This window comes from Pogona vitticeps, chromosome 4, assembly GCF_051106095.1.
Source record: "Pogona vitticeps strain Pit_001003342236 chromosome 4, PviZW2.1, whole genome shotgun sequence".
NCBI lineage: Eukaryota > Metazoa > Chordata > Lepidosauria > Squamata > Agamidae > Pogona > Pogona vitticeps.
In genome coordinates this window covers 70,184,884-70,212,440 of record NC_135786.1, presented here as the reverse complement: position 1 = coordinate 70,212,440, position 27,557 = coordinate 70,184,884, and the positions used below count along the sequence as shown (strand labels likewise).

General features: G+C 41.9%; 2 protein-coding genes across 4 annotated transcripts in view; one reads left to right on the top strand and one right to left on the bottom strand.

The window, feature by feature from the left end:
• Positions 1-6,339: 6,339 nt before the first annotated feature.
• Positions 6,340-21,487, bottom strand: MRPL37 (mitochondrial ribosomal protein L37). Its single transcript, XM_020799647.3, has 7 exons — positions 20,987-21,487; positions 20,130-20,313; positions 18,123-18,238; positions 14,838-15,023; positions 14,495-14,640; positions 7,246-7,449; positions 6,340-6,544 (listed from the first exon to the last, which is right to left on the bottom strand). The coding sequence occupies exons 1-7, from the start codon at positions 21,375-21,377 to the stop codon at positions 6,467-6,469; spliced, it is 1,305 nt and encodes a 434-aa protein (XP_020655306.3). The 5' UTR covers positions 21,378-21,487; the 3' UTR covers positions 6,340-6,466.
• CYB5RL (cytochrome b5 reductase like) overlaps positions 21,078-27,557 on the top strand; it is a 33,694-nt gene continuing 27,214 nt past the window's right edge. The window contains exon 1 of one of the 3 annotated variants that reach the window (XM_072997648.2): positions 21,078-21,205. The gene's annotated coding sequence lies outside the window, so the exon portion shown is untranslated. Of the gene's footprint in view, positions 21,206-25,048; positions 26,147-27,557 lie in introns of those variants that run through there. The other 2 variants (XM_078392909.1, XM_078392908.1) reach the window with 2 other exon arrangements.

Below are 27,557 nucleotides of genomic sequence, written 5' to 3'. Positions count from 1 at the left end.
GCTTTGACTATGCGGACCTTTGTCGGCAAGGTGATGTCTCTGCTTTTTAAGATGCTGTCGGAAGGTTTGTCATCACTTTCCTCCCAAGAAGCAGGCATCTTTTAATTTTGTGGCTGCTGCCACCATCTGCAGTGATCATGGAACCCAAGAAAGTAAAATCTGTCACTGCTTCCATATCTTCCCCTGCTATTTGCCAGGAGGTGATGGCACCAGTGGCCATGATCTTAGCTTTTGGGTTTTTTTGTTTTTTATTAATTTTTTTTAATTTTGGAGGTTGAGCTTCAGACCATTTTTGGTGTTCTCTTTCACCTCATTAAGAGGTTCTTTAATTCCTCCTCATTTTCTGCCATCAGAGTGGTATCATCTGCATATCTGAGGTTGTTGATATTTCCTCCAACAATCTTGATTCCGGCTTGGGATTCCTCCAGTCCAGCCTTTCACATGCTGTATTCTACATATAAGTTAAATAAGCAGGGGACAATATACAGCCTTGTCATACTCCTTTCCCAATTTTGAACCAATCCGTTGTTCCATATCCTAACTGTTACTTCCTGTCCCCCATACAGATTTCTCAGGAGATAGATAAGGTGGTCAAGCACTCCCATTTCTTTAAGAACATGCCATAGTTTGCTGTGGTCCACACAGTCAAAGGCTTTTGTGTAGTCAATGAAGCAGAAGTAGATGTTTTTCTGGAACACTCTGGCTTTCTCCATAATCCAGCACGTTAGCAATTTGGTCTCTAGTTCCTCTGCCCCTTCAGAATACAGCTTGTACTTTTGTGACTTCTTGATCCACATACTGATGAAGTTTACCTTGTAGGATTTTGAGCATAACCTTGGTAGTGTGTGAAATGAGTGCAATTGTACAGTAGTTGGAGCTTTCTTTGCCACTGCCCTTCTTTGGGATTGGGATGTAGACTGATCTTTTCCAATCCTCTGGCCACTGCTGAGTTTTCCAAACTCCCTGGCACATTGAGTGTAGCACCTTAACAGTGTCATCTTTTAAGATTTTAAATAGTTGAACTGGGATGTCATCACCTCCTTGTTGGCCTTGTTGTTAGCCATGCTTTCTAAGGCCCACTTGACTTCACTCTCCAGGATGTCTGGTTCAAGGTCAGCAACCGCACTATCTGGGTTGTCCGGGACATCCAGATCTTTCTGGTAGAATTCCTCTGTGTATTCTTGCCACCTATTCTTGATGTATTATGCTTCTGTAAGGTCCCTACCTTTTTTGTCCTCTATCATGTCCATCTTTGCACAAAATGTTCCTTTAATATATCCAATTTTCTTGAACAAATTTCTGGTTTTTCCCTTTCTATTATTTTTCTCTATATCTTTGCACTGTTCATTTAAGAAGGCCCTCTTGCCTCTCCTTGCTATTCTTTGGAAGTCAGCATTCAGTTTTCTGTAACCTTCCCTATCTCCCTTGCATTTTGTTTCCCTTCTCTGCTATTTGTAAGGCCTTGTTTTACAGCCACTTTGCTTTCTTGCATTTCCTTTTCTTTGGGATGGTTTTTGTTGCTGACTCTTGTACAAAGTTACAAGCCTCCATCCATAGTTCTTCAGCCACTCTTTCCACCAAATCGAGTTCCTCAAATCTGTTCTTCACTTCCGCTGTGTATTCATAAGGGATTTGGTTTAGATTATACCTGACTAGCCCAATGGTTTTTCCTACTTTCTTCAGTTTAAGCTTGAGTTTTGCTATAAGAAGCTGATGATCAGAGCCACAATCATCTCCAGGTCTTGCTTTTGCTGACTGTATAGAGCTTCTCCATCTTTGGCTGCAAAGAATATAATTAATCTGATTTCAGTATTGCCCATCTGGTGATGTCCATGTGTAGAGTCGCCTCTTGTGTTGTTGGAAAAGAGTGTTTGTGATGACCAGCTTGTTCTCTTGACAAAACACTTGAGCCTTTGCCATGCTTCATTTTAAACTCCATAGCCAAACTGTTGTTCCTTTTATCTCTTGTCTCTCTACTTTAGCATTCCAGTCCCCTATAATGATAAGAACATCTTTCTTTGGTGTCAGTTCTAGAAGGTGTTGTAAGTCTTCATAGAATTGGTCAATTTCAGCCTCTTCAGCATTGGTGGTTGGTGCCTAAATTTGGATTACTGTGATGTTGAAAGGTTTGCCTTGGATTCGTATTGAAATCATTCTATCATTTTTGAGATTGAATCCCAGTACAGCTTTTCCCGCTCTCTTGTTGACTATGAAGGCTACTCCATTTCTTCTATGGGATTCTTGCCCACAATAGTAGATATAATTGTCCGAATTGAATTTGCCCATTCTCGTCCATTTTAGTTCACTGACGCCCAGGATGTCAATGTTTATTCTTGCCATCTCCTGTTCGACCACATCCAGCTTACCAAGGTTCATAGATCTTACATTCCAGGTTCCTATGCAGTATTTTTCTTTGCAGCCCCGGACTTTCCTTTCACCTCCAGCCACGTCCGCAGCTGAGTGTCCTTTCGGCTTTGGCCCAACTACTTCATTATCTCTGGAGATACTCGTACTTGTCCTCCACTCTTCCTCAGTAGCATGTTGGATGCCTTGCGACCTGAGGGTCTCATCTTCCGGTGTCATACCTTTTAGCCTTTTGTTTCTGTCCATGGAGTTTTCTTGGCAAAGATACTGGAGTGGCTTGCCAGTTCCTGCTCCAGGTAGATCACGTTTAGTCAGAACTCTCCACTATGACCTGTCTGTCTTGGGTGTCCCTGCACAGCATATCCCATAGCTTCTCTGAATTACTCAAGCCCCTTCGCCACGACAAGACACCAATCTATGAAAGGGTCCTAACTGTTACTGTTTTGTATAATAAGTTATACATTTGCAAGCTTTGCAATTATTTCAGCATTTTCTATATGGAGCTTCTCCTGAACACTAAAGCTACTGCAGAATGCTACCACCAGTTGTGTTGGGAGGGAGATGTAGTAAAGGTGATCTAGGTGATCACGGAACAAAAGGAAAGCTAATGATGTGGGTGATCACAGACAATTAGGAAAGTAATTCGTTTCGTTTAGTCGTTTAGTCGTGTCCGACTCTTCGTGACCCCATGGACCAGAGCACGCCAGGCCCTCCTATCTTCTACTGCCTCCCGGAGTTGTGTCAAATTCATGTTGGTTGCTTCGCAGACACTGTCCAGGAAAGTAATTAACCTTAGAGAAAATACAAAGAAGTCGACCACAGGTGTCCAGTCCGAGCCAGCAGAGCCTAAAGGCAACACCTTGAGATCTCTTTTATTAACTTAGCAAGGTTACATATGTTGTGAGAATTCAGAAAGGATACTGGTTACCTAATTGCCACTAGGATTGGACAGAGAAAGCCTTTAAACTTATGATCTAACTCTAAGGGAAAAGGCAGAATGAATAGGTTACCTCGCCCACTGGAAGCTGCTGCTTCTCTGCCAGGAGAGTTTGCTCTCACTGAAACAGATATCAACTACAGTGGTGCCCCGCATAGCGACATTAATCCGTTCCGGATTAATCATCGCTATCCGGAAACATCGCAATGCAGGGGGGAAAACCGCATAGAAACACATTAAACAAAGTTTAATGTGTTCCTATGGGGCAAAAACTCACTGTTTTGTGAAGATCCTCCATAGCGCCGCCATTTTCACCGCCTCGGTAAGCGAGGAAATTGTGCGAAAATGGTTGCGGTGGCCATTTTGGGCACCCGGCGGCCATTTTGGAACCGCCGATCAGCAAACATCACAATGCAAAGATCGGTAAGCGAAACGCTTACCGGTCATCGCAATGCAATGTTTAGGCTATTAAAACATCGCAATGCGATCGCATTAGCGATTAAAAAATAGATTGCTATGCGGATTCATCGTTAAATGGTGCGCTCATTATGCGAGGCACCACTGTAACAGTCTTGGGCAGGAGCTTCCCACTGTGTTGGTAAAACATAAACATATTACATGTTAGTTTTGAAAGATCCGTGCTGGCCCCTAAGCAACCATCAGGCCAATTCAAGGTGCTTATATTAGCTTTATGAACCTGTCAATGGTTTAGGATGCAACTAAAGGAAACATCAGCTTTCCTGATCCCTTCCAACCAAAGAATTCACAATCAGGTCAAGAGCTCTGCTCACCATGCTCGTAGGGAATGTGGCCGAGAGAGCAATAATATATATAGCAAAGTTTCCTATGCTTATCTTGTTTAGGAGCCATTTGAAGATACATTTACTTACACAAGCTTTGGTCTAGGTAAACGCTACATTTGTTTTGTATCTTCAGCCAGAATCATATTAGTATATACTGTGAGACGCATCCCTCATAGAAATAGCTAAGTTTCTGTTGTGTGGCCAGCATGTGACAGGAGCCTGTTTAATTAGCTGCTTCCACTGTCATAATTGATGTTCTGTGCACAGTCAACAGGAGTACAATTCTGGCCTTACCAATTATTTATTATCTTAGAATTATAATTTGCATTGTGTTTGACTATGTGTTCACATTATGTTATTCGCTACCTTGGGCTCTTTGTGAGGAAGGATGGAATATAAATGAAATCAGCGATATACAAATAACTCCCATTTTTATGCCATTATTAATTCACTCAAGATCCTTCAGCAAGGTTTTGCTTCATAGAAGGCATGCTTTGGCGTGGGGCAAGACTTTTTCTTCCATATACTTGATATTCTGGTAACTTTTTAACAAAGTACCCAGGACAACTATCTAGCTTGTGATTTCCTAGTTCTTCCCACCATCACTACATGCTCCCCTCTTTAAAAATCGGGTGTTCCCTTGAACCACAAGATTGGAAAGTAGATAAAAGTCAATTTTACAGACTTAGTATATTTGCTAGAAGATCTGTAGTTTCCCATTTATACTCTCTTAAGACTTCTGGTACAAGTGATCAAAATACAATAAGACTAACTTCAAGAAGCCCTAAGCTAGAATTTCTCTTTAACTTCCAGTGCTCTCAGTTCTTCAGTTTCCCTACATAAAAGTTAGCTCGGCCATAAGCACCTGTCCGACATGTTTCACAGTGGTGACAATGGACGAAAAGAATTCATTCAGCGTCTCTGAAAATGTTAGCACATCTTTTGTCACCTTTTGTATAACTGTTCAGAATACACTTAACCTCTGTGCTGGTCAACCTACCCATCAAGTAACTCTCTTATTCCAGCAATTTTCTTACATATGCTCCCCTTTTTCTGAGTGTAGTGACAGGTAGAGAAAGACAATACCAAGGCAATAACACAAGGTGTTGGCTAGTGCCACAATGTCTGGATGAACATTGAACTAGTTTTCTCACCCTCAAGGAATCTGCTGTGACCAAAGATGGTTAAGAAAGAAGCTATCCACAGCTACTAACATACTATTTTTGTCACTTCCAAAAGCCAGTCAACTATTTGTGCATTTTATTTTTCTGGGCACATTCAGCATAGCTCGAATCAACAACCACTTCCTTTCCAGTGAATAGTACTGTGAGTAAAAGCATAAATGTGACTAAGCCAGAAGCAACACTATATATAAGCACTTTTCTAGTTTCGCAGTAGGATGTGAATGGATGTCAATATTCATTCTTACCTATTGTTGACTGCCACACCTTCATCTCTGCCCCACCCAGCACTCTCTGAACTCGTATGCATATTTTAGGTGAGCCACTATTCTTGTGATTTCACTAACATCCAAAGTATTTCAAGGATATGTTCGTACTGACACCTTTTGACACCTCCCCACCATCACCACACACACACTCCCAGTTAGGGTGTCATCACATAAAGAAAAAAGCTGTGGAGCAGTCCAGTACAATCAATTTCCTAGCAACTGTATGATATATGAGGAATTGTACCTCAGCCTGCCCCCAATTCATGTGCAAGCTGAACCTTTTTGGTCCAGCTCTAGCGCAACTACTTTTGGGGGCCAGGCTGGAACTACAGTATTCCCCAACAGATGGAATGATTGCTTTAAGAAACACGGCACCCAACAAAGCAACTCTTTCCAGCTGTCTGATCACACATTTAGTCCCCACAACTGGGGCACTGTCCTTCTTAACAACAGTAAATAACTTTATGTAATAGTCTTACAGTTGGGAAGATGTAGAATTTTTACCCACTACCCAATGATTCATGGACTGATAAAACATACTACAAGGTGTTCTGTATTTTGCCCTGTTTAACTATTGTCAACTGTAAAGCTGTGTTTAGTGCAGTTAGCAGAGTGGCAGAATGAGAGATGGCAGCACTGCTTACGGGGACTAATCATAAACTCACCAGTAGACTGTACTTCCCAGCTTCTCTTCTTAAGCCATAACAATTATAACAACGTTGTGCACATGCTAGTTCATTAAGTTATTAAATGATTTGATCACAAGAGATGCCATTTACACGTGCTTTAAAAAAATCTCCTTTATTCAGAAATATTGAATAGCCTCCAGTTTTTGACCATACTGCTAAGTATTGTTTTACAAGAAGAAATGTGGCACAGGCAGGTTAAACGTGGGCCCCTCCAGAGGGCTGTTCACACAGCACCATGCAAGTAGAATGCCAGGAACTTCTTGAATGTGTCTGGCTGATAGCCATGTATTCCAGCTGGAATCTGTAGAAAGAACATCTGGGTTTTCAATGTCTGGCACACAGATTAGCTCAGCAACGTATTTCAATATGTTCCAATATTGTCCTAGTGATATATTCTCACTGTCACTCCTTCAGGAAGCTATGGGTTCTTTTTCAGGGAAGGGTATTAATGAGGGACAACTAAAATCTTTTTTCTGCTTTGCATGCCTTGGACATGTGTCATTAGAGTCAGGATCTAGCTATTTTGATATCATTAGATATTACAGGGATTATTCTTCACTGTTCTCATGATGTACCCATGATGTACCTCTACCAAAGTTAAGGCATTTCATATTAGGTCTCAACAGGGCTTGGAATTGTTACTTTAGGAAGCAATATGCTACCTGTTAATACTGTAAGTAACAGATTATCTTCAGATTGGCAGCATGATAAATTTGTTTTCTTTCATACAAAAATGTGAACCTAAAAATGGTCAACCCTCCCTTCTAAGTAAAATTTCTGCAACACGTATTTTTCATTAGGGCCAAAAATATTCCTATATAATTTGATCATTTTTCTTAAAATCTGTAAAAGTACTAATAATGATTCCCTATACTAAAAATAAGTAATATCCTTACCTTTAGATGCTTTTTTTTCCTGCTCCAACAGATAAGCTTTTCTGACTTAACTACAGAAACAGAGACAAAGTTCTACTTGGTCACAAGTTATTTCACCTTAACCTACCTCAACAATCTTCTTCTTGATTACTGGATATCTCCTGGCATCCTCATACAGCAGCTGATCAGCATCCACCCAGGCCAGGTTTTTAACACCATCACTAGAATCTAGATCTGTTGTATTCAGCTGGAACACCAAAAACTGAAACCAATGTCCATCTGTACCGATACTTTGTACAACAATGGGGTTATCCAAGATTCTAGGTTCATTCTAGTTCGGGAGAAGGAAAAGGAAAGGAAAAAAATGATAACATACTAAATTATATTTGCTGGTCTGAGATCACAACAGCACACAGAACAGCCCTTTCAAACTTTACCATCCAATTTATGTTATACTTCAGTACATTAAGATGCTGTGCAAGCAGACAACTGAGGAAAGAAAAGTAAAGTATTACAAGAAATGATCATTACAGATGTCAGAAAAATACACTTGAGTTGTCTGGGGTTAATGCAGGTATGAACCTAGCACACTGCCAGAGGAATACTTCAAGTTGATAGGCCAACATGGTAGACCCTAACAATTCCTGGGCCTGCTGTTTACTCACATCTTTTTGATAACTGAAGTCTTAATTTGCCTGCAGGGAAAGTAACACTTACAGCAATCTAGGCAAAAGCGAAACATGCACAATAAGTTCAGGAGCGTGAGGGCTAAACCCTGACATTTGTGTGAAAAGTCATTGTGACAAACCCAGACCTACTGGGATATGTCACACAGTTACACTAAGCTGCCACCAACCATTCCCTTTAAGAAGTCACACAGACCAGGGATGGATTTTTAAACAATAAAAGAATAAGGTTTATTTACATACAACACACAGGGATAATAAAATGATTAGGTGAATAAAACAAAGTAACGTGGCTTATTCTCACTCATACAAGCATACAGTTTGGTTCACACAGAACCCTTAACTTAAAGCACAGACCCTGAACCTATCAGTTCTGGCTAACCAACAGACACCTGAACCTATCAGGTTGGTACTCTGACACACAGTAGTACCCTGTCTGACACACAGACTCCCACAACAGCTTCTTCTTCCCAGCTGCTGCTTCATCACAACCCAGTATCTCTCAGCATCTAAACTTCACCACACAGGCATCACATATTTATACAGTACAGCCCCTCCTCCTGATGTCCCGCCTTCCACTCCCCATAGGATGGAACTTTCCCTCCAAACCCATGACAGACAGGTAACATCAGTGCTGTATGTAACACCTCCCCTCTTTATAAGTTGTTTTGTAGGGGGAAAGCTAACGTGCTTTTCACCAAAAAACAACCTTGATAAAACACACAACAACAGTTATACATACCATATTATACTTACTTATACTTACATTCTAAGTTAACCATAGCAATTAGGCATTTAAACATTTACCATATACATTACATCAATTTACCTTTATTCATACAAACCAAGTTCAAAAAACAGGTACATTTAACTTTTTGTCATCATTATATACATATAGTCCATGTTCTTTCGCCGTCTTCATTCTTCAGGTCTTCTTGATAAGGCGTCAGCAACACAGTTCACTGACCCTCTGACCACCTTCACTTCAAAGTCATAGTCCTGTAGGTTTAAAGCCCACCTCATAAGTTTGCTATTGTGGGTTTTCATTGTCTTTAACCATTGCAATGGTGAATGGTCAGTACACAGAATAAAATGTCTTCCCCAGATGTAAGGCTTGGCCTTCTGGATCGCGTAGACTATGGCCAAACACTCCTTCTCCACGGTTGCCAAATGTCTCTCACCTTTTTGAAGTTTCCTACTCAGGTAGGACACTGGATGCTGGTCACCATTCTCATCCTCCTGGCACAGAACTGCTCCTACGCCGCTGTTAGACGCATCGGTGTAGATGATGAACTCCCGGTCGAAGTCTGGAGCACGCAGGACTGGATAGTTGATTAACGCCTCCTTCAACCTCTGGAACGCCGCCTCACAGTCGCTGGTCCACGGGATGCGGTCATCAGCCTTCTTCCTCGTCAGATCGGTCAGCGGAGCCGCAATCTCGCTAAACCTCGGGATGAACTTTCTGTAGTAGCCCACCAACCCAAGAAATGATTTGACTTTTTTCTTGGTGTTGGGTCTAGGCCAATCACGAACTGCTTCTATTTTGGCCTCTAGGGGTTTTATCATTCCTCCCCCTACCATGTGACCCAAGTATTTTATTTCTGGGCTACCCAGCTGACACTTGCTGGCCTTTACTGTTAGCCCTGCTGCACTTAACCTCTGCAGCACTAACTCCAGGTGTATCAGGTGATCTTCCCAGGTATTACTGAAGATCCCTATGTCGTCAATGTAGGCCACTGTAAAGTCACTGAGCCCTGCCAAGGTCTGGTCCATCAGCCTTTGGAATGTGGCTGGTGCATTTCTGAGACCAAAGCTCAGGACTCGAAACTCATAGAGACCAAAAGGGCTGCAAAAGGCAGTCTTTTCTTGATCCCTGGGATCAATTCTTAATTGCCAATATCCCTTTACCAGGTCCAATGATGAGATGAACTGACAACCCCCTATGATTTCAATCAGGTTGTCTAGCCTGGGCATTGGGTAGGCATCAGGAGTGGTTACACGGTTTAATTTCCTGTAATCGACACAAAACCTAATGCTCCCATCAGGCTTGTCCACAAGGACTATCGGAGAGGACCAAGGACTAGAAGAGGGGACGATTATGTTCTCCCTCAGCATCTCGTCCAGCTCCTTCCGCACCTTGTCCCTATAGGGTCCCGTTACTCGGTATGGGGATACTGCCTGCGGGGGTGCATCCCCTGTGTGGATCCGATGCATCACTCCCTTCACTATCCCCGGCTTGTTGGAAAACACCTGTTGATATTTACTAAGCAGCATTTTTAGTTCTTGCTGCTGGTCTTGGGTGAGTGCAGGACTGATCTTTACCTCCTCTGGGTTGTATTTTACTTCCCCTCTACCCTCCCAGAAGGGTAATTCAGCTTCCTCACTCTCAGCTGCTTTTATCGCGAATAAAACCCTCGGTTCCCCTCTGTAGTAGGGTTTTAGGGCATTCACATGAACCACCCTCCTTGCCTGGGTCTCCTCCTGCTCTATAAGGTAGTTCAGGTCTGACATCTTGGAAATGACCCTATATGGTCCTGCCCATTTGAGCTGCAGTTTATTCTCCCTGCAGGGCCTAAGCCAAAGCACTTCCTCCCCTGGGTCAAAGTGCCTCTCTCTAGCTTTGTGGTCATACCATGTTTTCTGTCTGACCTTCTGAGCTTGCAGGTTTTCTGCTGCCAGCTCTAGATTTCTCCTTAGGTCATTCATCAAGGTGTCTATGTAAGTCACAACGTCTTGTGGGTCATCCTGGGTGATCTGCTCCCAATTTTGTTTGATCAAATCAAGGGGCCCTTTCACCCCTAAGTGTGCAGCAAACATGTCAGAGTGACCCCTTTGTAAGATCATGGGGCGATACTTTTCAGGTACCACCAGCTGACTTCTGATCCCATCTCCCCCTTTTGAGATATTCCTCAGGGTTTCTCTATATAAAATCCCCTTTTTCTCCAGAAATCTCACTGGGGTTTCAGGTGTTAGCTGGGCGTCAGTCACCTGTTCAAAACACTTTTGGAGAGTGGCGTCTGCCTTTTGCTCCTGTCCAAATCTGCTGTCTGTGGTTAAGGTTTCCACCACAGCTTCTGAACTCCCCTCTGCTTCCGTCTCTGGCTCATCATTACCCCCCTGAACTGTCCCTGTGGTGGCTTGTGAGCGTGTAATCACTAGCACCCGTTTCACATGTTCAGCCAGGTCATTTCCCACGAGCACGGCTGCTGGCAGAGTCGATGAAATCGCTAGCCGCCAAGCTCCCCTCCAGCCTTGAAAGTTGACAGGTACCTCTGCTACTGGCAGAGAGATTACCTGCCCCTCAATCCCTGCCACCTTCATGCACTCATTTGGGATTATAAACTCCCTAGGAATAATATCTGGATGGCACAGGGTTACCTGGGAACAAGTGTCCCGCAGCCCCCTATACTGACGGTCAAGTATTCCTACGTCCACCCCTGCTGTCTCAAACAACTGAGAATCTGTTTTTACCAGCAAGCAGCGCTTTACCTCCACAAGAGGACCATTTTCCTCAGCCTGATCAGCAGAGGTAGCTGTTCCAGACTGAGTAGCCATGGCAACAGGCTCCCTCAGTGACACTGAGCCTTGCTCTTTCTGGACACAGAACACAGCTTTTGGCTTGGTCCCACTTGACTCCTGAGGCACCATTCCTTTTAGCTGCCTTAATTTCTCACACTCTGAGATTAGATGACCCTTTCCCTGACAGAAATAGCATTTTCTGGTGTATTTTGATTCTCTCTCATCTTGTTTTGGTTTTCCCTCCAAAATCTGAGGTCTTAGTTTCATGTCTGAGGGCTTCCCTTCACCATGGGCCCCTCCCCCTTGCTGGCTTTTCCCTGGTCCCTGAGAGTACTTGCTGTAGGTCTCTTTGGGTTTACCTACAGATTTCCCCTCACCCAAGGGCTTTCTTATTTGGGAAATAAAATCTGCGATCTCTGCGGCTGCTGCCACAGATTTCGGTTTCCTTTCCCTCACCTGGAATTTCAATTCCCCATGCAGGACTGAATAGAACTGTTCCAGTGCTATCAAGTCTTTAAGCTGTTCATAGGTCTCTGTTCCCTCCTGCGATAGCCATTTCTCAAGCAGCCTCACCAATTGGGCCCCCACTTGGGTAAAAGTCTGTTCTGGTTTTTTGGTGAGGGACCTGAATCTTTGTCTCAGCTGCTCCGCATTTATCCCATGTCTGGCAAACACCAGTTTCTTAAACTCTGCAAAATCTTTCATCAGTTCCTCAGGCATCTCGGCATAAACCTCAGCCAGGCTACCACTGATTAAAGACCGCATGATGGTCATCTTCTCAGTTTCCCTCACTGAGAAGTCCACAAACGCTCTTTCCACTAAGGAAAAGAACACCTCAGGACAATCTCCCTTGTGGTACACAGGGAATTTCTTCAGGTCAGCTTTAGACAATTGGCCTCCCTCAGAATCCCTATTGTTATTATTGTTCTGGTTCATCAGTTCCAATTTTCTTAATTCAAACGCCATTTTCTCTCTCTCCAATGCCAATTCAAATTGTCTCTGTTTCTCTCTTTCCCTTTGCTCCATTTCAAATTGCCTTTCCCTTTCCTCCCTTCTTTCTCTCTCTAATCTTTCCTCCATTTCCCTCACCCTCAGTTCATGCTGTTGGGCTATGAGTATTTTTCTGAGTTCTGGGTCTTGCTCTCCTGTGCTGTCACCTTGCACTGAGCCAAATTCCTCCTCAGAACCTTGGTCAATCTGGGGGTCTTTCACTTCACTCATTTCGGCCATCTGGCTTCGAGTCAAGGGCATAATCCCCCCCTCAGAACAGGCTGCTTTAAAAAGTCAAGCCTCAAAATAAAACGACCACTTTTTTCCTTTCTTGCCTCAGAACCAGCTCTCCCCAGAGATTGCTGCTGTTCTTCAGCACTTAGCTTGCAACAGTATCGAGTCAGAGCCTACCCCCCTCTGCTGGGCCTCTCAGCTGGCAAGCTAGCTCGCTGTTGCTACGCAGTTTTGCCTCAGCTTTTTCCCGCCAAAACTAGGCTGCCTCAGAGCACCTTAATCTAAGTCTCCCCAGTTGGCACGTTCTTCTACTAGCGCACCTCCCCGTGAGGTACACCTAGAAGATTACCTACGCGCCTCAGACTGTCCCTGACTAGACCCCCCTTCTCTGGGCACACCTGCCAAGGCTTTGCTGGACCGCTGGACAACTGGACCAGTCGTATCCCACACGCTGGACACCAATCAATGTGACAAACCCAGACCTACTGGGATATGTCACACAGTTACACTAAGCTGCCACCAACCATTCCCTTTAAGAAGTCACACAGACCAGGGATGGATTTTTAAACAATAAAAGAATAAGGTTTATTTACATACAACACACAGGGATAATAAAATGATTAGGTGAATAAAACAAAGTAACGTGGCTTATTCTCACTCATACAAGCATACAGTTTGGTTCACACAGAACCCTTAACTTAAAGCACAGACCCTGAACCTATCAGTTCTGGCTAACCAACAGACACCTGAACCTATCAGGTTGGTACTCTGACACACAGTAGTACCCTGTCTGACACACAGACTCCCACAACAGCTTCTTCTTCCCAGCTGCTGCTTCGTCACAACCCAGTATCTCTCAGCATCTAAACTTCACCACACAGGCATCACATATTTATACAGTACAGCCCCTCCTCCTGATGTCCCGCCTTCCACTCCCCATAGGATGGAACTTTCCCTCCAAACCCATGACAGACAGGTAACATCAGTGCTGTATGTAACAGTCATGACCTGACATACCAATGTAATAATCTGTAAAGTTATTTCAATCTCCTGAATTCTCCTGTTATTTCCAAGGAAACACTCCTCTTGGCCCACTGCAGCAAAAACACCATTTTGTGGAACTTAAAGACGAACAAGTTTTATTCAGCAAAACTTTTGTGGACTGTAGCCCACATATCTGACAAAGCGGACTATCATCTACAGACACTTGTGCCAAATAAAGCTTCTTAGTCTTTAAGATACAAGAGTCCTTTATGGTTTCTTGCAACAGTGAGATACCACACACATATGTAGAAATTTTTCACTTTTATACAAGAAACCAATATCCATATTTTGCACATTTGAAGTCTGCAACTTAGGATTCAATAATGGCTTCCCAAGCAAGCGAGGATGACAGTGACCATACAAATTACCAGCACTATTTTCCTCTCCTACATTATTTTATTCAGGATGGACAGTCCTCTCCAATGACCAAAATTCATGCACAACAGAAACTATAGGTTGAGCAGAACATACACACGCCACTTTCAACAAGCTACTCCTGCCTGTCTGGAACAGAACTTACTCACTTTCTAAATTGTGTACTACAGACAACATTCCCTCTAAGATGCAGGTGTGTGTGACTGCAGTGCTGCATCAGTGCCCTGCACACACAGCCAGTGTTGCTGCCCATTTGGTTCCATTCGCAGCCAGAACCCTGGGCACATGTGGTGGAAACCTCACCCACATTGACAGAAAATTACAGGGATTGTTGATTACAGGACAAACCCCAAAGCCTGCTCTGTCCATACAAACCTAGAACAGAGATTTCAGCCAACATGATTCTCTTTCAAAGACAGAAAATATCCAATAAGCTGTTACAGGAAAGGCTGCCAAAACACACACACACACACACAAAGGCCCATTCCTTATTCTAAAAATAACACAATATCATTTTATTATACTTACTCCATATAGCTCCTTAGCCTTGGCCAAAGCATTTCCAAAAGCAAACATTATCATTTTTGCCCGCATATATTCTGGTTTCATTATGTACTTATCATACGCAACAAAGTATATGGTGTGAGGATGATATGGATAATCTCTCTGAAAGCCTAGAATACCAAACAGATGATGTTAATAAACAGCAATTAAGAAACCTAATGCTTTATTTATTCCATTTACTACATTCTTTACATTAGACTCCAATATATAAAACATCATCTTGTAGAATTTTATGCATAACAAGTTCACCTGTACAAAACATATAATACTTTTCTGCATAAACCCTATTTTTTTTTGCAAAAGTTACCTGTGTCATTTTTTATCTCATATACATTCGTTTCCTGAAGGTCCATTGTAGGTGCAATGGGATAGAAGGTTTCTAAAGTGTGGTTTTCAGTGGCAAAGATCTCCTCGCTGGAAGCTAAAGGTGGCAGGGGACTTTTGACATTCAGAAGCTTCCCATTAAGACCACGTACTTGAAGAAGAATGGATTCTGTAATGGAAAATATGGTGTCATAAATAAATTAATATGTTTATAGTAAGGTGCCCAAAATTCTTTTATGAGATATATGCAAGTGAATAGGCCTTCTTTTCCTCAGAACAATGTTTTAACTATGGATAGCCCCATGAAGGGAGACCTACGCTTTCTCTAGTTAGGTGGCAGATGTCAGCTTTCTTCTGTACAGACTCACTCTCTTTCCTGCTCTGTTGGGCAACAAAATTTCAACAAGCCTTACAGTAGCAGATATCTAGAAGTACTCATTAAGAGTTCTGATGACATTGTTCCCCAACTCCCTTCTAGATTTTTGGTACCAAGACTACAACAATAAACCATTAGTCATGGTGCTAGCATCAATTTGGCCACTGTAACACGCTCTACGTGGGGCTGCCTTTGAGGCTGATGCAGAAACTTCAGGTGGTGCAGAATGTGGCAGCCAGACTCCTTACTGGAGTGAGAAAATACCAACACATTTCTCCAATGCTGGCCGCATTGCACTGGCTGCCCATTAGTTTCCACGCCAACTTCAAAGTTTTAATGCTTACTTACAAGGCCCTAAACGGTTTAGGACCTCAATATTTGGCGGAACGCCTGCTTCCACCAAGGTCTACCCGGATCACCCACGCGAGTCAGGAGGTGAGGCTGAGGAGCCTGATGCTGAGAGAGGCCCAGAAGGAAAAGACACAAAACCGGGCCTTCTCGGCGGTGGCTCCTCGCCTCTGGAACAATCTCCCTCCGGAGATTCGCATGGCCCCTACGCTGGGCATCTTTAAAACCCAATTAAAAACATGGTTGTACATCCAGGCCTTCCCTCCAGTCAACTCTTGATTTCATTTCTTACTTTTTCCCTATTTTTTATTTTATTGTAATTGTTACTGAATTATCATGTTCATGTTTGTGTTTTATTGTTTGATTTTGTATTGGAAGCCGCCTAGAGTGGTCTGGTAGTCCAAATAGGCGGGGTATAAAATAAATAAATAAATAAATTTCCAGAAGATTTACTAGCCACCTAACTGCACTAAAAAAATAAGCACACATGGAGCAGTTGCAGTATTAGACTATGAGCTGGCTTGGGTGTTAAGATCATCAGGAGAAGGCTTTCTCTTGGTCCCACCACCTTCACAGGTGCATCTGATGGGGAAACAGGAAAGACTTATCTGTTGCTGCTCACAAACTTTGGAAGTCCCTCCCATCTTTGCTGTCCTGCAAGCAGGCAAAGGCCTTTCTCTTCAGGCAAGTCTTCCCTCAGCTACCTGTGTGTGATTTTTAGATGGATGGTTATGCATTACTGCTTTGACTGGATTTTTAGTACTACAGTGGAACCTCGACTTATGAACGCCCCTACCTACAAACATTTCGACTTATGAACTGCTCCGTTCACAAAATTTTGCTTCGACTTATGAACGGAAAACAGTGTTCTGTTTAAAAGGTGTTCTCCTGCCCTTTTTTTAAGCTAAAAGGTGCTTGGTTTTGTTTAAAAGGTGTTCCCTCCCCCTCCCTCCTTTGCTGCCCTTTTTTTGACCTAAATTCATCTTAGGTCAAAAGAAGAAAAATTCTTCCCCTAGTGGTAGAGGACAGATTAACCAGCTTTGCATTAGTTCCTATGGGAACTAATGCTTCTACGTGCGAACGGCGCCTCTAGATAAGAACGAAAAATAGCCAGAACAGATTAAATGGTTTTCAATGCATTCCTATGGGAATTTTTCCTTCAACTTACGAATGTTTCAACGTACGACCACAGTTCCAATACGGATTAAGTTCGTAAATCAAGGTTCCACTGTACTTGTTTTCCATTTTTGGTTTTTCCATTTCTCAGAATGACATTTTTTAAATTTTTGTATACTTATTTGCTTTAATATTGCCTGTTAGTAATGTAAGATGCCTCCTTATTCACTGTTCATAGTTTTAAAATATTATCTTTTACTTATGTAAACCACCGTTGCGTACTCATTGTTTTCAACTTTAAATATTGTTTTCCGTTGTTGTAAGCCGCTTAAAAAGAGAAAGGCAGGATGAAAATGTTTTAAATAAATAAATAAAACTGTCTTAACTGTCCGGCAGCTAGATACTGCAAAGTCCCTTAGTATATTAAAGCTAAGGCTGCAGAACTGCAAATACTAAATATTCAAAAATATAAGTACTCATTTATTACTACTCAAAATGGATGTTCGCCAAATCTGAGTACATAAAAGCAAGCAAGAAATGGCCCCTTCGAGAGCAAATTTTGTCAACAGTAGGGAAAGGATCATACCAAGAATATTTGCAGCTATAATCCCTTTCCTAGTTCTGTGAAGGTTTAGCATGAAGCAAAGCAGTCCAACTGACATGCAAAATCCACGCTTCATTTCGCTGCTTTTTTAGGGGACCATGGCCACAACAAAATGGCACCCATCATCAATCAAATATAACATTTTTAATGACATTTAACAATCTGATTTAATACAGATATATCCCAAATGTTTCATGAACATACTCTACTGAGCAGCATTTTCCATTTGCATCCTGTTAAACAGACAAGTGATGACAGCAAAAACAGACACACATTTTGCTTTATGTATGGCAGTTTGCAATAATGGATTGTCCCCGCTACCGATGTCAGGACAGCCACTCCATTGGTTTTAATATCACAGCACTGCTATTCAAAAAAAGTTTGTTTTTGCTTTATGTGATTTCTTCCGTTTTTCTAGTTGTTGTCCGTAGACTTTAAAGATGGAAAGTCCAGCAACAATAGTGTCCCATCAAGTCAATTTTGACTTACAGCAACCCTTTCCAAAGTTTTCTAGATAAAGAGTACACAGATATAATTTACCATTCCTTTCTTCTGGGGGTGCCCTGGGACTATGCAGTTTACCCACAGCCACACAAGCTGACTCTACTCCCAAGAAGAACAGTGGAGAACTGAACTCACAACCTCTGGCTCTGCAACAAGTTACCTACACCACTAAGCTGTCCTTCTGATTTAATACCAAGGGGACACAGTTATATCACTTTTAGCTTTTATTTTAACCCTTGTGCAGAACCTTCCCTTTTAGTCAATAATGACTCTAGAAATAAAAATTTATGGGGAAAAAAGTCTAGAAAACTTTCACTAACCTCGTTGCCATGCAGCTGACAATCTGTAGTCTTCAGCAATCATTCTTTTAGCTAATTTCGGATATTTGGCTGTCATCATTCTGCACAAATGAAGCAAGTCTTCCAGAAGTACGAGGCTTCAGAACAAAGGGTTAGTTACATCTCTTGGCACAAACCAGAAATTCCATTGTATCGTGATTTTCGGGATATTTGAATATAATGGCTAAAATCCTTTTTGCACAACAGCAGGCCTTTTAAATGAGTGGGGATTTGTGAGTAAACTCCATATGTTCCACTGATTCAAACAGGTCTACTCTGGGTTCTGACTTACTTTAGCATAGTAAGTCTCAACAAGAACAGACCCATATGAATCAATGATACTTACAGAGAAGTTTACTCTTCAAATCCTCTGATTCAATGAGCCGAGTCTACAGCAACTTATTATACAAAGATTTCAGCCTCTGATTGATTACAGCATTTAAAAATGGCTACTATAAATTAAAATAACAAAAATTGTTAATATAAATTAAATGATAATTACCACATTTTGAAATAGCATGTCAAGTGTTGTTTATTACTCTGATCAATGTAGATTGTAATAACTGATACAATCTACATAAAGGAGGACAGTGTTAAAAAGTTCTGCATAATAGCAACCCAAATTCCATGACAAGTATAAATAATGCAATTTTGTTCTGAAATTCAAGTTTTCTAGCCACAGGGAGAGACAATCAGAAAGACGTAGATGGAAAATTTTACTTTCTTTTAACACCAGAATTAGAGGGTCATCCAAATATATTAACTTAAACTGGTTTAAAACAAAGAGAACACTGCACAATTAACTGATGACATTTACTGCCATTAAGATTTCTTCAGAAGACCACTTGAAAAGTCACACAGGAGTTAACATCAAAAGTTAAAGGGAACTCTCTTCTTTCTCTTCTACCTCATGAATGTTCTTGTGAAGCAACAGTGGTGGTGGGCTTGAGTACTACAGTACAGCTATGGAGCATTATGCTCTGCACTGTAAATAAGCTACTGCTCTCAGGTTGCAGCACATGCTGTTTGTACATTTCTATGGAATCTTTTCAGCCAAAGTATCTTGTTTTTTTTTTATTCAAGCTATTTGTGGGCTAAGATTCTGCAACGAGTGCTGCATCTAACAGTAAATTCTGTGCTTACAGAATACATACAGCTGTTTGTACATGACCTCTACTTATTTAGAACCAAGCTATATGAACAACTTCCTTCAAATCACTCCCCTCTTCATCAAAGTTTTTGATACATCCCCACCTCCATCCCTATGCTTTAAACTGGTGAAAACAGGTAGCTGCAATAGTTATGCATTTTTCTTGTTCACTGCCTCTATTTCTTACTTGACTGTTTACCTTATATCACAATTTTGTATTGTATGCTCCCCTTCGATATGCTTTCTCACACTCTGTAAAGCATATGCACGGTAAAAGTGCAATAATACCAAATAAATTTCACGCTTAGCACCAGAGAGAAACCACTGCATAAAGCACACAACAGGAAGGTCTCAGGACAGCATTTTCTAAACCCGGAGAGTGGAAAACCTTTTTAAAATGGAAGCAGGAAGTAAACTCTATTCTTACAATTCCCACGCAAACTTTTAAAAAATCTGCAAAATGAACTCTCAATGTAAGCAGAAACTGATGCAGGAATACATCAAACAAAGTCCTTTAAGAGTGGGTTTCTGCTGCAACCTTGTACTGTGCGTCTGTGTGGGCAGAGATCTGTCTCCGTGGGCCAGTTCAAGGAAGCCACGGACCGGATGAAAACAACACCCCAATAGCCAACCAGGATGCAGGAAGCCTTATTCTGTAAATGAGCACTACACTCACAGAAATCTCTAACAGTTTTACTGATTTCTCTCCTAACACCACTTGGAATTTATAATTCTGGAGTATGCTTATCTAATAACTACATATTCTGTTACAGCAGTTTAAACATGGCGTATTGACAACAATGAAATCAACTAATAGGCATCTTAACTCACACACTCACCAAGAACTTTCTTTTGGTATCTCTTCCTCAGTGCTAAGGCGAAAAAATGCATGAGAGATTGCATTTTGGACTCTCTCATCCTGGTCCTCCAGCTGATGAGCTGGGTCATTCATTATGTTAAGTATTTGAGGAGGTAAGCCTTGTATTAGCTTTGTCTTGGTCAGCCACAATGCTTGCTTCACACCTTAAAGATCAAGAAAATATATTACTAGAGGAAATTTCAGTAGTGCATTTTATGTCAATTGACCTTACACGAGACTACTACGCTTTTCCATCTTACTCATTAAGGACTGGAGTGGGAAAGATGATGACAAAACCATTCTGACAGCTAGAAGTGGTTATATTTATATCCATTTTTCCTTCAATCAGCCTGAGATAGTGTACAGGGGCTCTTCTGTGCCTGGGAAGCATGGTAGCCAATAGCTCTGTAGGAAACCACTGTTGTGAGGAGACAACTATTTCCCAAACCTAAGGACTATGCAGAATTTTGCCTTTTGAAGGTACTGTACAGTATTTAGCACAGCAATACACATCCCTCAACGTAAGAGTACTGTAGTACATTGCTTCATAAGGGTCCCTGGCTGGTATCCTTTTACCGTTACAATGTGACACTAGGATTGTAAACCCCACATAACTGATCCTGGCTCTCCTTCCTCTCCTCAAAGGTTTTGTCAAAGTGTACAGGTTATAGCCAAGTGCCTAGTCAAAACCAGAGACCCTCAGACTTCAGTTTCTGGGCTAAAACTCCCAGAATTCCCAGTTTCTGGACTAAAACTCCCAGAATTCCCTGGAGTGCCTCCGTTGCCCTGGGGAAGATCCGCCCCGCCTCCTCCCGGTGCCCGGCGCCCCTCCCGTACCTTCCTGTACCCGGGTGCTCTTGTGGAACATGAAGCAAGGCCGCTCCTTGTAGCCAGGCATCTCCTCCATGGGAGGGGACGGGTCTTGGTACGGGTGGTGCCATCCCCGCTCCCACTTCGGAAAAACCGGGGCGGCCAACCAAGGGACGGGGTACAGCTTCTCTTTGTACGTCACTGTGTTCAGCTCCGGCAGCTGCTCCCGCACCGGCGGGGCCTTCCGTAAGTACCACGGTAAGGGCTCGCCGGGGGCCGGCCCCCTAATCGTCATGGGCGTGCGAGGAAGGGGGCCCCGAGGCTTCCTCGGCCCGTAAAGGCTATTCCTGGCACGGCGCTGCTCGTAGAGCAACGGCCAGCACCGCAGCCGCCTGGCGGCCGAGCGTAACGGCAACATCTTTTCGTCCCTCGCCGGCGCCCGTCACTCTCCACCGTAGCAGCCTCACCTCCTCCTCCTGGTGCTGGTGGCGGCCGCCATTTTCCCCTTGGCCGGCGCAAAGCATGCTGGGTGGGGAGGCGGGGTTACTTTGGAGCTGTGGGTGGAGCGCTTTTTTTTTTCTCCAATCCCTCGGTAGGATAAGGGAGAGCGGTCTGACCTTAGGATTCCGTGTGAGGAGCCCAGTGACCGGCTGGGAGGGGTAGAAGTCGGGCGTTCTTGGGGGGGGGGACGACGTAGATGGTGAAACAATAAACAAATAAAATAATGTGAAAATAGAAGGCTCTAGTTTTCGCAACCATTCCCTCCGCGTGTAAGAGAGAGTTTGGAGAGGAAACTTTATGGTGGCCAGCTCGCTTTGAGGCGGAGGGTTTTGAGGGGAGAGTCTGGTGCCCAGTAGATTTGAGCAGGAGCTACTCAACTGTCAGCTAGGCCTTTTAGCAAATCTCCCAGAAACTAAATCTAAATGACTAGATTAACGGTACCTTCCTAAATGTTGTTGCTTTGTATTGTATGTATTACACTGATAACCCTGTCCTTTTGGCAGGAGTCCGAAAACAGCACACCTAGTACCCTGGCTCTGTTCACTGTCCTTAAGACAAGACAACCCTGAGTGGTGGTATATTTCTTCCAGAGCTAACAAGCCTTTAAGGTGAACAAAGGAATCCCATCAGAGGATGGGTTTGTGTATGTACTTGGTGGTATACAAATAGGTCTGGATTTTACCAGCTTTGTCTTCCCAAATAGTTATGAGTACTGTAGTGTTTAAACAGGAAATCATATTTTATTTGCAAGGTGGAACACAATAATAAAGCATACCAAAGATGTGATCACACTGGGAAATATTTCACAATTTGGACCACTTATAGAGCAAGCAGTCCAGTGCAATCTATTTTCTGCCAATCACACCACATAGCTGGAAATGTTCTTGCCCAACCCTGCTCTGTGTCCAAGCTGGACCTCTTTGGTCCAGTTGTGGGGCATCTCCTTTTTAGGGCAATTCCCTGGCAGGCAGAAGGGTTGTTTTAAGGGAGATTGCTTCTGTTAAAGCAACCCTTTCCCAGGCATGCATCCTTGCAGCTCTCTCATCACACTCTTAGCTGCTTGGCTGGCAGCATGAAGTTCTTTTATTATACCTGTCTCTTCTTTAACCTTTCTCTGAACATCAGCATGCCCCCCCCTACATTACACCATACGCTGTGACCCTTAGAAACTAGCTTTATTTGTTCATTCATTCATTCATTCAATTTGTATCCTGCTCCCATTAGTATAATAGCACTACTCTGTCCATCAGAGGAGATGGGTGTGCAAGGTTACGGAACAAGCTTTATGGCAGGGCATGAATTGCATCTGGTCTTGTCCTGGCCTTGATTGCAAGGTTTTGTAGCCCTATGATTCTAAACCTTTTGTCTCACCAACCACTCTATCAAAGAAACTAAGCCCCAACTTAATACAAAGAAAAAGAAGAGAAGAACATTTACATGTTTGAAGGCATTCAGTTATCATAATTTAAGGTACAGTTGTATGTAGCAGGATTAAGAAACTAGTGTCCAAGGTTACTGTTAACATATCAGAAGGTTACATATCCATGGCAGGTATATAGACAATATACAAATATACAAAAAATAAACTCTTATTGTTACTGTGCCACAATCATGGATACATTAGTACAGTATCATGACAGATTACTCACCCATGACTTAGTAGAAGAATACCTTCCAACATTTCACAAAAGAAAGAACAGAGGAAGTTGCTTTGTATTGATTAAGACCGTTGGGCCATCAGCTTAATAATGTCTGCACAAGGGGTAGGAAAACTAGTACTGTATATTTCAGGTGATTAGGACTGTTAGTGCCACAGGCCATGGCCATAGGAGCCAGCTACAGGGAGCATATAACACACTTGTTACTAGAACTGCACTGGCTACCAGTCCATTTCTGGGCCCAATAGATTGCACTGGACTGCAGGGGGTGGGGGAGGGGGAGGGGTGGAGGTGGAGATTAAAAAGCCGGACGTTTTAAGGAGGACATGATCCTGAAAAGTAGGACACGTCCTCCTTTTGCCAGACGTCTGGCAACCCTATCCTTTAGGGAACCTATCTATTATTTGGTCTTCCTCTTTTCCTGCTGCCTTCTGCTTTTCCCAGCATTATTGTCTTTTCCAGAGAATCCTGTCTCCTCATTATGTGCCCAAAGTGGGACAGTCTCAGTTTCAACAATTTTGCCTCCAGAGATTTAGTTCAGGATTGATTTGAACTTACAGGTTATAATTAAAATAAATTTGGATAGATTGAAAAAAGAGATAATTGGAAGGATAAAAGATTATCAGAAATTAAAGATTTCCTGGTTTGGTAGAGTAGCATTATGTAAAATGAATATTATTTCTAAATTAAATTTTATATTTTGGATGCTTCCTATAAAGATTACAGAAAAACAACTGAAAGAATGGCAGATAAATTGTTGCTGTAATGGAAATAAACATGTGAGGATTAATAAGAAATTATGGTATGTAACACAAAAAGGGAGATCTTGGATTACTCAATTTAAAATTATATTACAGTATGTATATAGTAAACCAACTTAGACATATCCCAGATATTATTAAAGGTAATAAAAACTTAATTTGGACAGAAATAGAAATGCAGGATAAGGAAGAAAAAATTGAATGTATATTGTTTAAAGAAAAGTTTGGAGAAGAGATTAAAAAGACTACTAACCCTTTCCTTAAAAATATGTTAGGAAATTGGAAAAAGTTTAGAGTTATATTGAGCCCACTGATCTCTCCCTTATCTCAGGTTGTAAATTTAAATAATTTTCCAGAAAATCTTTTTAAAAATCTTAAGAATATATTAAAAGACAAAGGGATAAATAGGATGAAAGATTGGATGAAGAAGATGAACTATAAAGGAAATATAAAAGATTTTGGGAGGAGGGGGGATTTCTTGGTTTAATATAGTTCAAATAGAAAGGTGGACAAGGGAATGGAAAAGAAAGGAAAGGAAAAGTAGAAAAATGACAACATTTGAAGAGATCATTGAAAAAATATTGAAATCAGACAAAAGGATAGAAAGAAAAGGAACTGTAAGTCAAATATATAAACTATTAATTCAGGCCGAACAGGATACACAAGGATTGAAAGCACAGTGGCAACATGATTTGGATAAAGAAGCATTAGGAGAACAATGGGATAAAAAGTGGGACCAAAGAATTATGAAGAACATGTCTGTAAGGATAAAGGAAAACTATTATAAGGTAATATGGAGGTGGTATTTAACGCTGGTAAAACTGAATATAATAAATAAAAATGTATCATCACTATCTTGGAGGTGTAAAAAAGAGAAGGGGACATACAGTGGTGCCTCGCTTAACGAGCGCCCCGTACAGCGATGAATTCGCATAGCGATCCCTTTTCCGGGATCGCTAATGCGAAGGCATTGCGTCGGCCCCAATGGGCGAAATTCGCATAGCGAAGATCGGTAAGCGTTTCGCTTACCGACCTTCGCTTTGCGACCCACGGATCAGCTGTTCAGCGGGTCCAAAATGGCCACCGGAACACCCGAAATGGCTGCAGGCAGCGTTTTCGCGCCCTTGGTAAGCGAGGGGAGGGTGCGAAAACGCTGTGCGCGGCCATTTTGGGTGTTCCGGCGGCCATTTTGGACCCGCCGAACAGCTGATCCGCGGTCTTGCTGCGGCCAAAATGGCCGCGCGCAGCATTTTTGCGCCCTCCCCTCGCTTACTGAGGGCGTGAAAATGGCTGCCGGACCAGGAAAACATCGCTGTACGGTGAGTTTTCTGCCAATTTGGAACAGCTTTTTTGATCCGTACAGCGATGTTTTCGCATAGCGAAGGTTAATCCGGAACGGATTAACCTCGCTATGCGAGGCACCACTGTATTTACATATGTGGTGGCTATGTGAAGTAAGGAAGAAAGAATGGAAGCAAATTTTTAAAGAAATAAGGGAAATAACTGGATTAAATATTCAGATGTCCCCATCAATGGCTTTATTGAAAGATCAATTGTTGAAAGAAAATAAGGATTTAATTGTAATAATGGTAACAGCAGCAAGGTTAATCTTTGCAAGAAACCAGAAGAATGATGACCAACTAAATTTAGAGGAATGGTATAGAGAATTATGGGATATGACAATTCATAATAAATTGACGTGATATAAAAATAAGAAGAGGCCTATCAAAAATAATGATTTTAAGAAAATATAGAGTGTATTCTTGGAATATGTATTTCGGAGAGGGAAGGGGCATATGCTGAGGGAAGAAACAATGCATTTTTGGAGAGAAAATGGACTGCATGAATTTTTTTAAAAAATATTGTTAATACTAGACTGAGGGGGAAGGTCATACTGGTGTTTATGTATATGTAATTGTATTTTAGGTTGTGTAGATTGGATGTTTGTTTAATACAATAAAATAAATTTTTTAAAAAAGGATTGATTTGATCTAGGACCTTAGGCATTCCAAGTATCCACAATGATCTCCTCCGAGGCCATATTTCAGACAAAACATTTTTTCCCCTGTCAGCTTTCCTGTCCAGTTTTCACACCTGCGCATGGAAGTTGAAAATACAAGAGTGGGGATGATCTTGGTCCTGGTTTCCAGTGACCCATCTTTACACTTGATGATCTTTTCTAGTTCCTTCACTGCTGCCTTTCCAAGTCTCAGTTTTCTTCTGATTTCTTGACTGCAATCTCTATTTGGCTTGATGATTGAACCAAGGTATACAACATCTCTAACTATTTCAGTTTCGTTATCATCAACATTACGGTTGTATAGTTCTTCTGTAGTTATGTTTTTTGTCATCTTAATGTTCAACTGCAGTCCTGCTTTGGCACTTTTTTTCACTTTCATCAAAAGTCGTTTCATGTCATTGCTGCTTTCTGCCAATAAGATGTTGTCATCTGCATATCTTAAATTATTGATGTTTCTTCCACCAATTTTCACACTTCCTTCATCTGAATCTAGTATGGCTTTTTGTATGGTATGTCCCACATACAGATTGTTTTTCCCCTTTTGTTGTTCTCTTTTTCTTTGCACTGATTGTTTTAGTAGTTCTCTTTGTCTCTATGTGACATGTTGTAGCCATCCCCAAATCTGGAATTATAACTTTATGAGGTGCTGAGAATATTCTGTTAGTGATCAGAAAATCTGCTTGCCTACTTAACTGAGATTCCCCTTCCCAAATTTCTTGGGAAGAGATTATTACTGTTAAATGAGATCAAGGGTACAGCATAGGTACACACTAGGAATAAGAAGCATTTGACTGTTTGTTTCAGACTTCTGATTTTTTTATCATTCTTCCATGGATGGATTCCTATCCATCTCAACTGATGAATCTATATGGGGATAACATTGATAAAAATGTGGGTAATACTACAGATTTGGGTTGGGCTGATTCACATTGTTCTGTTGAATACACAGCGCAAATTGAAATGTGAATCAGCCTGTAGTCTCCACTACCCAAAATCCATAATCCCCCCCCCCGTGCTGCTGAGGCTTCTACTTTTTCAAAAAAATTTATCCATTCACATTGGTTCAGGTGTGTGATCATTTGAACCGATACAGAAAAGGGAGGACAAGCTGTGTGTATGCAACACAAAGCAGTGCTTTGCCAAAGCATCTTTCACCTCTCCTCTTGCCTCATGAGGGGAGATGAACCATGTGCGCGCACGCACGCACGCACGCACGCACACACACACACACACACACAGAGTCTCTTCAGCATAGCCTCTCTTTGTAAGCAAGACTTCTGTTGTTGTTTTGTTTTTGTTTTGGATAGCTTAAGAATTGAGCCCTTCTCTGCTAACAATTTTTTTAAGATAACAAGATGAAAATAGTGAGGAAAGAAAGCCTTATCATAGCTTGTTAAGGCAGTTCTTTGTAACAGCACCACCTACAGGGCTATAGGTAGAACTGCAAGTAAGACTTTTCTCCTCTCTCCCTGTGTGGCTGCTTAAATTGAGCATATCTGAAATCCCTGGTACATCTTCACAGCAAGTGAAGTCGTATTTCCTTCATTATGCAGTTGCTCCCTTAGCCTCCTGCTAAGAGGTGCTAAATTGTCTTTTTTGCAACAACAAGATATTGATTCTGTCTGAATGCTTTCTAATTATCTGAAATATTCTATATA